The following is a 15,639-nucleotide window of genomic DNA, read 5'->3' as shown; positions in this document are numbered from 1 at the left end:
CTGATCACCATATCAATACAGTTTTTTGAGAAAGTTGACAGCTGAGAAGATGGCTTGTTGGGGGTGTTCATCCCGTTTAATTTTTGACATGGAGCTATATATTTCTCCTTTGAAAAGTAAATTTCCTCCAAAACAAGTGTTTTGATGAACAGTTGATTACTTTCCTTTTCCTGAAATTAAAACAATGTTAACGTCTTGTCTTTTTGTGTCTTCCTTATATTGTGAAAGTGAAGAAATATGTTTTTGAAAGAAGCTCAAATAGAGGTCTTCATAAATGCAAAATGTTTCAGCAGTAGCTGCAAGGAACGACAGTGTGTATGTGTGTCAGCCTGTGCTCAGTGGTTTTTTTTTTTTTTTTTTTTTGGTTTCCTTTTGTGATTTTTTTGTTGTTAGTTTCTGTTTTGTTTTAATATTGTGTTAATAATGGTTTGCCCAGGGTGAGTGTTCTTTTGGATGCATGCAAGTTTTTCATCTGAATCAGTTTTAGAGATGATTCAAAAACTGAAAGTGAATCTGCCTCTGAGCAAACTGTACTGTGCACTTTTATTTGAAAAGGTTTAAGTGATGTTACAGCTGCTGATATGCCAACCGTTTTATGCTTTGTTGTCTTCTAACGTAGTTTTAAAAATGCGGCAAATGTGTTTGTAAAATTCATTTCCTCTTATGTTTTGGCTGCAAGTGATGTGAGGCTTTATTGTTTTCTGTGTTTTCTTTGCCTGTTTTGTTTTGTGTTTTTTGTAACTATTGTCTTTTAGTGGCTAGTAGACTGTCTAATGAGTATGAGAGCTATTGTTCTCCATTTTGAGACAGCAAATAGAATGTTAATTTAATAAAAAAAAATATTTCTTTAAGTTATTTTTTGGAAATCCTCTCCTGATTTCACTTTTAAGCTTATTACTGTTTTCTGTAGTAGCCTTTCCTAATCTAAAAGGGTTTTAGATTTTGAATGCCATCAGCTTCTGCTGCTGAATACAGCTGCAAATGTTTTGTTGTACAGTTCTCTTTTGTATACTGGTCTTCAGAAACTTCTGAAAATGTCTTATAAAATTTTTCTTAGAAATTGAAATATTCTACTATCAACTGCCTACAATTTTAAAAAAGATTTCTTCAATTTTAAGTATAAGCTTCTGTATAAAACTTCATGGAACTTGAGGTTTTTTTTTTTCTGAATATGCTAAATATGATTTTACTACTTTTGTTCTTATAGGTAATTAATACCAATATACAAAACAGGAGCCCTAAGCCAGGACCCGCTGCACAGGAACAAGAACTTGGCTTTTTCTTGGAAACAGGACTTCAAAGAGCGCATGTTTTGTATTTCAAGAATGGGTAAGATCTGACTTACGTATTCTTGGATGTGTTTTATTTTATTTTATTTTATTTTTTTTACTGGGCATAGTTGTTTTTAGCAATTGTGGATTATGGGATCATGGGATTATGGCCTTTTTATTAAAAAAGGCAGTAACGTTTTGATTGAAATACTGAGACTTTCCATACTGTATTTATTTAAATTTTGTTAAATCTTTTGATGAAAGCATATGAACCAAATAACTTAATATTTTTACTTTTTAGTAAATATGAGAACTTGAATTTCAAGGAGTAGTTACAAGTTTAAGGTATTTTCTTATCCTTTGTTGGTAGATACTCTTAGAAAGTGAATGAAAGCAAACTGCAATTCTTGATTTTTATAATTTTGATTTTGTAACTTTTTCTCCAAATCTCTTCAGTTATCACTTATTTTAACATTATGCTGCAGGATAAATGTACATGAAGATCAACAGTATGTATACACGCAATCTCTATTGTCTTTACTCTGTAGATCCTTTTAGACTCTGCATGGGAGGTTCATAATTTGTTAGAAAAAGGCTTCTATTAAATATCTAAAAATCCAGACATTACAGAAAATGAAAAAAGGAATACAACCCTCTATTCATTTTTAAGAGCTTTGAAACTTAGCACAAAGGTTTTTAAGTACATTTCTGACATTTGTTTTTGAAAACAGTTGTTTAACAATTGGTTTGCAGTATTTCTTACTTTGTAAGGAAACATGGTTTGATTTGAAATATTGGCGCTTTTGATAGGCATTTTTGATATTTGATATTGACATTTTTGATGTACCAAAAATGTTACGCTTTCAAATACATAAGCACAAGATGAAGGAAAATCATGCAGTGTCTGTAAAGAATTCGAGATTTTGATGTAGTTTTAGCAGAGATGGTTGGTTGACAAAAAGACCTTCAAGTTTTGAAATTGTTCAGACATATCACCGTGGAAATGGTCACTGAACTGTAGAAATCTCATTGTTAAAGTAATGAAGTAGTGCCAAATAATGCTTGATCCGAGAATTATGTTTTAATTCTGTTTTCATCATCTAATTGTGGGAGGAGTGGAATGTTCTGAAAGCTCTGGTAAATGAAAAATTTGAACTAAAAATAAAGTTACTGTTTTTTATGCCTGTAGAAAGATAACTGAAAGACAAATATTGAAAGCATCTCAGTTGCCATTACGGTACGGAATAAAGAAAATTCCATATTTTTCAAGAATTTTGATTGAAGGTCAGGAATGGAAATGATCTGTTTAACAATTACATTTTGTGCCTAAGAGCACTCAATATTGGAAAAGGCAGAGTAAGATAAATCAGCCCCTCTCTCCCTCTTGGCCCCCAGTTGTGCAGTGAGTTATAGATAGAAGAGCCTATAGAGACGTTTATTTTGTTTTTCTAGATGATATTAGTTGGTCTGGTATAAGCTTTGAAAGAAGGTTGGTTATAGTCCATGTATGCTTTAGTCCTACACAGGAAAACTTAGTGTTAATTCCTGTGTAAATACATAGTCAGTTTTTTTCAGTCTTTATTACAATGGTTGCTTGTACCTTACAAGTTAATTCTGCATTATATTTTTAATTATAATTTCTTCTTGGTGGGAGAGGAAATGAGGTGTTAGGAAAAATAATTCTGTGCCAATCGCTATTTTACATATTCCTGCCACTGTATCCTTTAGCCTTCTTCCTCAGTTCGGAGCCCGTTTCAGTTCTTCCAAGGCTTCCAGGCCTCTAGTTTTGTTGCTTTCCTGGGTTCCTTCTTTTTGTTTTCAACTTGAATTTACCAAAACTGAACACAGAACAGCTACTGTAATTATTTAAATATGTATATGTGTTGAAATATATTTTTTCTAACAGTGACAAACTTGCAGCATACTTTTGAACGCATTTTTTTTTCCAAAGTTACTTCACTGTATTTGTGAGTTTAGCATCTATCCTCGTGTTAGGTATCTAGAAATCGGATTTAAGATCTTTCCATTAGGCTTAGCAACATGCTTCAAATTTTAATTTAATCTATAATTGGAAAGATTAAATGAACATTATCAAAGTGTAGGAAACTTTAGGATAGGCAATTTAGAAACTGAAACATTTGTTATAAATAAGCTTTGTTGCAATTGAAACTATAGATGTTGAAAGGATTTGAATCCTATGAAGGAGGATCAGGGAGCTGATAAGAGTTTAACTGCTTGTGTGTGGTGGGGGAGAAGGAGGAGAAAAATATGTCTGATTTTGGAGGCAGATTAAATCCACCTGCTTCATACTGCAGTGCAATGAAATTCCTTCCTTCTGTATGTTAGGAAGTGAGGCTTAAACTAAGAAGAATAAATCCTGAAATAAAAGTAACTTTCAGTTAACTGTATTCTGGTGTGTTTTGAGTCAGATCAAATGTTTATCTTTTTATCTTAACTAGTGTAATGGCTTTAATTTATGCATTAGAGCATGCTGATAGGATCTGATGATAATGGTTGGGTAAATGGATAACAGTAAGTGGATAAGTGGGGTTTTTTTTGTGTGTGTTTAAGACTCGAGTTCAGCTCCAGTAAATACTAACAAACGTAACTGTTCAACCTGCTGGAGAGTTGAAATAATTAGTTTGAATGGCTTTTGCTGTGAAATTTGTTGCATGTTTTGGGACTAGTTGATTAATCACTGCTTTTAATTATGCTTCTTCCACTAGAGGTGAAAATGCTTGGGCTGTAAAAATTGTACTATTTTGGCGTATGAGTCAGTTGCAAACTAAAAGAGAAGATAAGACAACTTTAATACTGTCAGTAATAGGATTGCTGCTTACCCAGAATGCCAGCTGATCCACTTGAAATTGCCCCCTTGCTCACTAACTGTGCAGAGATTTTCTTTTAAGCCAAGAAAGTAAGTTCTTGTAGAGGATGAAGTGAATATCTTACAGGTATGCATTATCATGTATGAAAAACTATAAAGTGTTTGAAATTTCTGAAGCCTAACTGCTAAGTGCCAGCATTTGAAAATACATGGAAAAGCAATTATCCACAAGAAAAAAAAGTGGCCACATGCTGAACAGAAAAACATTACTTTAGTGCTCTATTAAGACACAAATCTGAAATTAATGGTTTTTTTCCAGAATGTACTGAATTTAAGTAAAGACTCAAATACTATGTGCTCGCATTTCACTTGGGAGCAGAGGAAAGGCTTCAGTTTGAAATGAATTACAAAGAAGTTAAAAAGTTCTTTGGAAACTAAAAATAGGCTTTATGTGCCTATTTTTTTTTAATTTAAAATATATAATTTAAAATGTTTTTCTGATTGATTACACAACTTCCTTCTGGTTTAGTAAGCTCAAGTTGAAGGCTGAGTTCAAAGCCCTGATACTGTGCCAAGAAAAACTATGAACTACAAAACTTTGACATTAAGACTTTAATATAGCTACTTTCAAGTAAAATGCCCCTGAGAAAGAAAGGATAGAGTTTTATGTACCCAGTAATCCCTGTGTCCTACTACTTTCTTTGCTTTGTGTTCATGTTATAAGATAAACCTGCTTTCAGAAAAACTTAACTTGTAAATGATTTTTTTTTTTGAGGTAGCAATATGTAGAAAAATACTAGCTATGTATGCTTTTAAAGCAAGAGAAATTTTTGGTTGCAGTCCAGAGCAGGTGGCCATCAGGTAGAAAATGAATTTAGCTAATCCTTAGAGCTCTGTTGTGGTGTCTGCTCTATGTCACTCGCATCCTCTCCAAGGATATTGCTGCTGCAATTTAGCCTAATCTGCATCACGGTTCATGCTTCCGTCATGCTGGAGCAAAGCCTGGGGGACCCGGACCGGAGCTGCTGTTCTCATAGTGCCTGTACTTGTGTGCTGGCAGACCTTTCCTGTCCTCCTCACAAAGTATAGTGAGAGCTTTCCTTTTTGCCAATAGCAAGTTAATCCAACAAAAAAGTAGTAGTTCTTCTGCACATAAATGAGTTTTCTTGGCTCACAAAATGTTTGACAAGCACAACACAAGAGGAGGGACTAAATGGAGAAAGTGAGAGAGCAGAGAGGAAGATTTTACTTCTGCACTCTTAAAGTAACCTTAACTTTGAGGTAAGAGCCTTTTGGATTTCTTGCTAGACTAATCATTGGATGAGACCTGACCAGAAAAATCTCTTAGCTTTTGAGAATACAGTTCCATAGCACCTTATGTTGTGCTACAGTCTGACTGTTGTGGTTGTTCCCCTTTCAGCTGCTACTGGTTTGTGCCCTTTTTCTGGAACTGTAGTCAATTTTCAGTCACTTCTTTGAGTGCTTGGTCTTAAAGACTTACCTATATGTAAGTTCTTTGTTTTAATTTCCCTTTTCTCACTTCCATGGCATTTGCAAAAATACATCTTTTGGGTTAGTGAGGGAGAGTGGATGGAAAGATCCACTGGTACTTCTATTACCCATCTACTCCTATGGTTTACTTACTCTGGAGTTTTTCCGTGATGAAATCTGGGAGAAGGATTTATGAAAATGCTCGGGATAAATGCATATCAGGAGGCTCTGGAGGCATCGTTTTGCCCCCTCATGTTAGAATACAGTGCTGTTTATCACTCTCTGAACGTGTTCAGATCTTGCTGCATACCCTTCATCAGTCTCAAACCAAGTAGGTCCTTAATCAAAAAATAGAAAAAAGATGAAATACAAAAACATTAAAATGCTGTACAGCATTTTAGCATTCTTGATACATGAAATATCACTGCTGTATTTGAAAGTAAACTGGAAATTACAGTTTTGGAAACAACTTTATCATGGAGGTAATTTTTGTTATATTTGTGTAGGTGGGAGACTAAGCCAGAATTTATTCTAGATAAGGACAATAATCACTATTTGGCTAAGAAAAATTAGTTTCAAATATCAGTTTCATGTCGGAAGCTTTTGTCATCTTTACTTAGGATTCTGTTCTTACTGTGTTAGTTCTCATTGGAAAATACAGTAGGTCTGGACATGAGGGGAAGTTGTTATTTCCTCACAGATTCAGATAAAATAACCTGTCAAGAGGAGTTTGTCTTTTTTCTTCTTCTTGTGTTGTGTGCTTACTTGTTCTGACTTGCCTTAACTTCAATAGTTTAAAATAAAATTCCACTATGAAATTTACATATAGAAAATCATCAGTTTTGCATGAAGGACTAAGCTGAATATACATGTGAAAATCATTTTTTTCAAATTAATTTCCAAGAACATTTGTAGTAATTACTGTTATACAACAATCTAAAAGAAGGATGTTAGTATCTAAATCAATTCTGAATATTGATGACTTTAATAATATGCAGTTGTAATTCAGACTCTAGCTCAGTTTGGAGAAGATAAGCCTAGTTTTTTTTTTTTTTGTTTTGTTTTTGTTTTTCTTTTTTTTTTTTTTTTTAGCCAAAGCTAAAAATAATAAGCAAGAATTATGATTCTTGCTTGTTATGGCTGTTACTCATGTTTGCAAGCATCAAATTTCTGGTTTTGTTTTTCACATTGTGTTATAATGGCAACACAGAAAATGATATTTGTAGCCTTAAATTGTAGAGGGAATATTTAGTGTCCTCTTCCTGCCCCTCCAAAAGTGCTTGTTTTTTGCATATATATATATATATATATATATGTGTGTGTGTGTGTGTGTGTGTGTGTGTGCCTTTTTATATTTATATATGTAAATATGTACAATATATATAAAAATTTCATTTCCTGGCTTTGACATTGTTCTAAAGATTGCTGAGCTTCAGGCATCACATGGTTTTGCTTTCTTTCCTCTCTTTCCCTTTTCGTGCAACTTGCAAGGTAAGGATTCATAGAATAATATAGGCCGGAAGGGACTTTGGGAGGACGTCTTATCCACAGCCTGGCTCTGAGCTGGCCCTGCTCTGAACAGCTTACTCAAGCCTCGGCCAATTGTTTGGAATATCTCCAAGATGGAGATTCGAATTCTGATTAAGTGTGGGGCCTGGATTTTGTATGAGCAGTGGTCAATAAATAAGCTATATCAATAAATGAGACACATCACCAGAATGTGAACTGCAGTAACATACAACTAGTTAAGAATCTTTTGAATTTCTTTTCATTGATACTGACTTTTCTTCAAAGAACAGTTAGTTGCTCTACCTAAATGATGACAGTTATTTTCAACAAGAGGAATTTTTTGTTCCATGAATGTACCATTCACTATTTTTATTAAAACATTCAGTAATAGTTTAACATTTCAGTATTTTGAAATACCGGTTACTAATTATGCAAATTCTTTGTTCATATTAATCCTGTTCTTAAACAGATTAAAAATGGTGGAAGTTGCCAGTTTAAACTCCAAAAATGTTAACTGACCCCATGAACTGCTGTAGGGAAAAAAAAAAAAAAAAGAAAAGAAAGAAAAAAGAAAAATAGCAGGTGGGAAGACTAGTTGGTATTAAATTTCATCACTGTAGTAGCGGATTTGCTACACACTCGGGTGTGTTTGCACTGGAAAGGATGCAGCTGGTGGGCCTGTAAGCACATGTGTTGCAGTCACAGTGGTGACGAAAAAACTGGCTCTTGGAAGAAGCGAGTGATTAATTAGATGTTCAGAACTGTAAAAAGACTAGTGCTAAGGGGCTGGTTCATCTCGATTTAAATAGTAATAATTATTATGAAGCTATTTTTTGCAAAGGTCTACCAAATTACAGTATTTGACTCTTCAAGACTAGCCCACTTAACTGTAAGCTATAGGCAGTGCCATAACAATCAAATTATGAGTTTTGAATAACTCGATATGCTGGTACAACGAGCAGAACACTGGTGCAGTGCTAAAACCGTGCAGGTGTTTGCAGACTGCGGCTCTGTTTTCCTTCAATATTGAAATTAATGGCACTTCACAATTCATCAATTTTTTTTTCATTGTCCATTCCTCAAATGATTTCTGTATAACTAGCCAAGCAGAATTTTCAAAGTTTCCTGTTTTGTGGAATCTTTTGGCAGTAGTCTGAATATTTAAGACAAGATCAGGATTAAATTGAAGGTTGTAAGAATCAAAGCTCTCTACCCTAAATATTTAGGAAATGCAGTATATGTTACAACAACTCTAGTCACCTAGAAGATTGAAAGGCAGGTAATCTTTGCTCCCCTTATGTTTTTAGGTGAATACTGAAAAATCTCCCTTCCCATCTCCCAGTTTCATATCTCTCTTTTTTTTTTTTTTTTTTTTTTTTTTTTTTTTTTTTTTGAAATACAGAACCCTCAGGACAGTGCATATTTGCTGAGGAGGGCTTGCAACATTCTGTTGACTTACAGGCATTTTGGGGTTAGTATTGAAATAGGACACTTCCCCATAAAATGATTTGAATTTAGTAGATATATCAGATCTGACCATTCCTCTTCTGCCTTCCAGATTTTCCTTCTAGTGTTGGTCTGCTTTTCTCAAGCAACCTTTTTCTGAATTCCCATCTTATGCACTGTATTTTAAGCATGAGAACTAGAAGGTAATACTTCTCCAGTGCACAGAAATGCCCTTGCACATTTTCTTTCTCTCTTGTGTATGAGTGTAGAGCATATGCATGGGTAATTTTTACTGTTTTTTAATGCCTTTGTGTTTTACTGCTGTCAAATCCCTGTGTTACTATTGTGTGGGTATTTTAAAATTGAATTTCTTTGGAAATAAGTAGTGCATGAGAGATCACATTCAAACAGGCACACATAAGGTAAGCAACTCAGCAGTGAAATGATCAGACTCATTTTACTCTGACGTTTTTTTATAAGACCATCGGCAAGATGGCTTTTAGATGTCTTTGTATGCTCTCCTCCCTGAAAGAAGTGTTGCTGGAAACCTCATGCTCAAGAATGCAGGTGAGCTCCTTGCAGAAGTCTGTATGCAGAGGAGCAGTATAAGCAATGGTGATTACTAATAAATAATTCTGCTCATATATTTTTTTTAAGTGTTTCCATTTGCTTTTCTTATACTACAGATACAATACATAACATGAATTGTATATAGTATGACTATGGGGAGTTTTTTTGTCTCCATTTCCATGCTTTTCTCCAAATTAACATTTTCAGTTAAATGCCAGTGTTTATGATTAATTTAAAAAAATAAGAGAGTTTAGTAAGCATTTTCAGAACTGCTGTTGTAATGCAAGAGAGAAAAGGAAATCTCCTCCATTCTGTTTTGTTTTAATGTAGCAATCTGATAGTGAGTACAAGAGTTGTCAATAAAAGGATAAGATTCTTAACTGAGAAGTAAAAGGCACTTAAGTAACTTAAATTTGTGGAAGATGGTGTGTTTTCTTCAGAGAATCCCCCCTCTTTCAAGTGCTGTCCCGGGTTTGACTTTATTGAAAAAAATAAAGGGCCCCTTTCTTTTCCCCTGTATCGGCACTGAGAGACTTGAGGGCTGAGCCACGTGCGCCCCTCGGGCTTTGGCCTCCCGTGTTGTTGCTCGGCAATGTTTCGGGCTAAATACTTGGCCTATATTAGCTTTTCCTCTTCTGCCAACTGTTACTCTTTCACTGATGGATCCCAGTGCTTCTTTTGTGGCTCAAAATCATGTGCCTTATCTCAGCATACTTCTTCCGCGTGGTTTCTGCTGCTGTTTTCTGACCTTTGCGTCCTTAGGACGAGTTGTAAAGCCCTGCAGGTGTTCAGCCTGCTGAAGTTCTCCATGTTTACATCGCTCCTCATATTAAACCTCTGGTGTGACCTCCTATATCTTCAATTTAGTATGCTAAAGAAAATCGCTCTTGGGTTACACATTCTTCCTTCTAGTTTTGCATTCATTTTTTCCTAAGTTTCTTTTCAATACAGATAAAGTACTTCTATGAAATTTATGATCATACAGATTGTCTGACACGTAATACTGTGTTAATAATCAACAGAGTAAATTCTGTCTACGTGATTCCCTCTGTTAACTTATTTTCTTAATAAAACCAGTTTTGACATGGTCAGTGCTTTCTTTTGGTGAATCAAAAAACAAATTTTTTTTTGTCTGTGGTTTTGCTTGGTACCTTCTTAATCTACCCCTGCTTCTTCCTCTGACTAGATCTTTGCTTGAGAAGAGAAACTGGCAAAATAAGGAGAGGTAGAAGTCAAGAATTCTAACAAACCTCCCATCTCCAGTAACTGGAGACGTCCTCTCATGATTTTGGTCTTTGTGCCTTGATACCTGAATCTGTTACTAAAACAAAGTATCCGCATGCATATGCAACGTCCTGGGAAGGAGCTGCGGTGGTGGTGTGAAGAGATGCGGTAAGCAGAGCGCGCAGCTTCCTGCCGCTGTCAAGCGGAGTCGTCTGCTGCCGTCTTCCCCCTGCCCCACTCTCCTGGCGTGCGTTTTTCCTGTTTGCTTTCTGTGGATGCTGGTGCTTGCTTGGCTTTCTGCTCTCCAAAACAGCAGAAGACAAACGCTGCAGAAGACCATCTAGCTTTCTGTCGTTCTAGTGAGATGAACTGATTGACGGGAAGGTCTGATAACGGCTAGCGCTGGTGTGAGGAAAGGAAAGGACGGTGCAAAAAGAGTGGAGGGAGATGGAAAGGAGGAAAAATGAGGGGAAAGGGGAAAATGTACCAGGAAAGGAGAATGGGGAGAATGAGACCTTCCCTTTCCGGTAGCGAACGGTCCGGTAAGCTCAGCTACCTGTGGAACTGCAGGCTGTGCAGTGAGAAGTGTTTTCATTTCAGAAGCATGGGATTAGGATCTGCAAGCGAAAAGTAGCAGAGTGTAAATTAAGACTGTTTAGACATGTGTCTTGTTACTGTGTACTCTGAAAGAATTGCTGTTTGAATAGGCTGTTTCAAGTAGTTAATGATTTATGTAGCAGTAATGGCAAACTGAGGTATACCTTTAATATGGTTTATAAGCCAAAAGTTCAGTCGACAATCTACGAGCATAAAGCAAACATGATCTTTTGTGGAGTGAATTTCAGACAACTGGGATTTTCTTACTGCATGAGTTAACAATGGATAAAATCAGAAGTGCAAGATGTTTTTCAAAAATGTGTTTAGAAAGAGTGGTTTAGATTATGGAAGGAAATAAAGGATTTCCTACTTCTAGTTCAAAGTAGTATCTAGTGATAATCAGTGTTTTGTGGGAATAATACTGTAGTGTGAGAGTATTCAAAGTGAAAAAGTATGAAAGAAGGAGCTGAAGTGGGGGAAACACACAGAGGAAAAATACGGAATTGACCAAAGTTGTAACTGTATTGCCTTCTGGAGACAAACATATAAAACATCTAAACCTTCTAAGTTGTCTCTGCCATCTTTCCCCTGCCCCACCTAAGGCAACCACCTAAACATCTAAACCTAAAGCTTGTTTGCTTGAATTGACTTGGGTTGCATCAGATCTATAATTTGTGTAATTATTGATAAAATTATTCATTTCACTCCCCCTTAAACCTGAGGGAAAACAGACTGAGACATTATGGGAAATATCATTGGTTTAGCAGAACATTTAAAATTGTTTGGTCAGACCTTTAATACTGCTACTGCAGAAAGCCACAGATATTTTAGTGTTTTTCACTATGCAAGCGTGTTTTTTCTTTAATTCATCTTTGTAAGGGTATGTAGAGCAATATATTGCTTTAGTATTGTAAATGGCATATGTCTGAGTATTATGGTGTTCTGTTACTGCTGAAAATTGACACCCTTGATTTGTAACGTTCCTTACATTTTGTTTATGCAGTAAGTTGCTTAACTGTAAAAACGTTTTTGGACTTAATACAGTGTAGGTTACTGGCTGAAGGTAATTAGCTAGAGTGCATGGAACTAAATCGTTCTTAAGATGATTTCAGTAGAACTATGTTGTGAACGTGCAGATCCTACTTCCAACTGACATGTGTAGCAAGAATTTTGCCTTCCTTCACTCCATCCCTCAGCAGACTAGCTGTCCAGCTTTAAAACAAATGCATTTTTCTTTGCTATGAATTGGTAAAGAAAATAAGCTTTAAAACCTACAATGTACCATTGAATTTTAAAGTGTTGTATTCCCTTTTCTCTATGTAGAGAACGTTTGGGAGATGGGCTCAATTCTAAAAGCAATTTATACTTCATCACTTTAATTGACCCATCTAGATTTAATTGTTGTTTGTTTTTTCTTTTAAAACATGAGTATTTCTAAATGAGATCAAGTAAACCTCAGAAGGGAGGTAATAGTTAGGCTGGTATAAGAAACAGCCTATTTATATTTGCATGGTTCTGGATATACTTTTACCTCTTGAATGGAAGAAGTATCCACAATTTAGCAACTGACTTGCACAGCACAGGAGGTCTAGGCTCACTAAGCAAAAGTAATTCTGATTCCATATTTAAGCTATAAAAGGTAATGTTTAGTCTAAACTATATTTTTTATTGATAAGCATAAGAGAAATGCTGAACAGTTGCCGTAATAATGGAAAAGATACTGTTATCAAAACCTATTGTAAATACAAAGTAAATTACTCTTATCAGCCTTTTTGAGGTTCTGTGTTAAACATTTCTTTCCTAGCCTGGTCTGAATACAGTGTGACTAGAACTCACTCCCTTTGGTAGAAGGCATAGTGTTTTTGCTGCCTTCCCATTTGCTTCTCAGTGTGACCTAATACTTTCCTTGATTATTTCTGGCCATCTGTGGATCACTTTGAGCAGTTTCTTTCTTCCTTTCTGATTTAAATCTTTTGAATATTTATAAATATTTCTCATCTTTGTAGACTTTATCTGGGATTTGAGGTATATCTGGACTGTTAATGGCAAAGAATTAAGTGGTGCCAAATGTGCTTTTTGGAACAAAGAGGCTTCATGGTGGTGATGGTGAACAAGTATGTCTGCACCAAAAGTTTGCTACTGCTAGCCTGCGAGCATACATTCAATTTTCCTGATCCTGCATTGAAAGCCAGTCCTTACCGGCCCTAATTTTTCTTCCTGCTCTTTCTTTCATATTGTGTCTACAGTTACTGATCTCTTACCCTGCATAGGGGTGAGAAACTTTGCATTAGGCACAGTTAAAACATTTTTATTACGCTAAATAGAAATGCAGTCTGCAGTTTTCAAAGGAGCATGAAAGTTGATCTTGTAAGTCAACTTTTAATCAGAATGATTAATTCCATTCAAATATAAATCTTTCGTGATTTGGAACACAAAGGTGCAAATTAGTTGTAAAGGAATCGATTCATACAGTAATTAGCGTCTAATACCTTTTTAATCTGCAGGTTCTCAGCCTTTAACTGGTACAATGTTCATTGAATAGTCAAACTATTTTTTTCATTTGAAGCTTGAAAACAGCAATTATTGTCATTAAAAATGAGGAAAATGAAATTCAAAGGGCTTGACCCAAGCGCATCCTGATGGGGGGCGGTCACGTGAACGTGTACATGGCTAACTAGCAATGTCTGTCTGCGGGCTCCCTGTCGTGTCTGAAATGACTGAAAGTCTGTCAGCTCTGAATGTGCGTTAACATATCCTTATTTCTTTCTCCAAATTTTGAAAAGATCTCAAAATCATTTACAGACACTGTGCAATGTTGTTTGCTATGTTAAACTGCCCTTTTGCTCTGGAATTCAATCAACAAGGGTGGAACTGCTAATATGAGGGCATAGCATAATGAAATCAGGTAAAGGTTATGTGCTTCCTAGGCAGGAAAGGTATGTGCCGGAATAGCTTCCACCCTATTCTCCCAAATATTAAAAACTGTTAACAAATACAGGAAATGTACTTTGCTAAAAATAGTGTAGTGTGGAGATGTACCATAATGTTCGTGGTATAATTTGCTTCATTCCTTTTCTCTCAAAGCATTTAACTCAATTCTTGGGTGATCTAGTTTGTAGTTTTGCAGTGTATTTTTTCTAGTACGTTTTGTGTAGAAGATGCTAAACAAATCTAAGTTGTACTGTGTTTTTGTTCACTTGTGCAGTGGATCTGTGTTAAATGCTTTATGAAGCAAAAACTAATTCTTGTTTTTTCTTAAAAAAAAAAAAAAAAAATCCTGTATGATTTTACTGCTTTTTCCATGAGACGGTAGAACTTCAGTCGCACATTTTAGTCCCTCTTAGATGCTTACCAAAATGTAATAGGTAACTAATAAAGTGTCATGACGTTGTTAAGGACTTCTAAGTCATGTACTTTTTCATAGTGTATTTTGTTGTTCTTGTAACAAATGAAAATGCATGAGCTTTGTATGAAAAAATTGCTACATCATATATATTTTTTAAAGTTTTAAGTTACTGTGATTTGAAGTTCTACTATGCATATATTTCATCTGTAGTAGCAAATTAGTCTTTTTAGTTGTCAAGTTCTTTTCCTCTGCTCTTTGTCTTTCCTGACAATTTTTCAGAGAGCACTCTAGTTTCTTGGGCTGCATTTCTTTTCTTTTTTCCCTTTTTTTTTTTCTTTTTTTTCTTTTTTAAGTCTTGTTATGTGGATGCATTTGTGAATTTGAGATACAGTCCTTGGGCGACAGCTCCGTTAATGAGAAGTGTACTGTCGCACTTAGAACAGAGGACTTGAAGTTGGGATTCCAATGATCTCATTTTGACTCTTTTACATATTAATTGTGTGATGCTGGTAAAATGATGTATATTTTGGCTTTCCAAAGGTGCTGAATGTATCCAGCTTCCACTGAGTTCGTAGTTTTTTTGAAAAATTAAGCCCAGTAATGTTCAGTGTCTACTTTTGTTAGTCTCTGAAATTGGTGTAGTATGTGATAGCTATTGAGAGACTTGTATGAAATAAATAATCTTTCATGCAATTGTTCCCTTGTTAGATATACACACAACATTATTCTTTTTAGGAAGGGGCTAAATGAAAACTTTTTAAATAATGAAAACTTTTGTTTCCTGTCTGCGAGTAAGGTCTGCTGCAACACATGGACTTTGACAGACAATCATTATTTCTTATGTGAATCATGATTATTTCTTATTAATCAATTTTGGAGTCACATTGAATGTTTGTTCTTATGGGTTTTGTTTTTTGGAAACATTATTTCTTCAGAACTCAGCTTTTATATAAAAAATATTTTTAAAGGTGAATTTATGATGGTGAAAAATGTTTGGCTGTGCTGGAAGCTAAAATTTCTAATAAACACTGATAATCCTTTATGATATAAAAGGTAACATACATGATCTTTGTCATATGATCTGAAAGTTAAAATAAATGAGTTAAGCTTTCAGATTAACTGCTAAAAGTTTTAAAGTTGATAATCTGTTGCTTCAAACATTCTGGTTTCAGCTAGCTGCAACTAAATTTAAAAAAAAAATTGTGCAAAGAAAACTTGAATTTCTTTTTATATAAACAAATTGCTGCCTTCCTCTGTAAATGTACTTAAAGTGCTGCTTTTTCTGAAGGGTGTTTTCAGCATCACCTGTGCAGTGCAGTGCAATGATGCCTTTATTTACGTGATACCAAATATTTCTT

The 15,639-nt window shown here is 35.1% G+C and overlaps 1 protein-coding gene across 5 annotated transcripts in view; it reads left to right on the top strand.

Moving 5' to 3' along the window:
* Positions 1-15,639, top strand: part of TTC7B (tetratricopeptide repeat domain 7B) — a 140,244-nt gene that overhangs the window by 35,959 nt on the left and 88,646 nt on the right. For all 5 annotated transcript variants that reach the window (XM_062577172.1, XM_062577174.1, XM_062577173.1 and 2 more), the window contains exon 5: positions 1,208-1,329. In XM_062577172.1, the coding sequence (XP_062433156.1) occupies positions 1,208-1,329 (122 nt within the window). The remainder of the gene's footprint in view (positions 1-1,207; positions 1,330-15,639) is intronic.

This window comes from Rhea pennata, chromosome 5 (assembly GCF_028389875.1).
Source record: "Rhea pennata isolate bPtePen1 chromosome 5, bPtePen1.pri, whole genome shotgun sequence".
NCBI lineage: Eukaryota > Metazoa > Chordata > Aves > Rheiformes > Rheidae > Rhea > Rhea pennata.
Note: the sequence above shows the minus strand (reverse complement) of the source record. Positions and strands in the feature narration are given on the sequence as shown.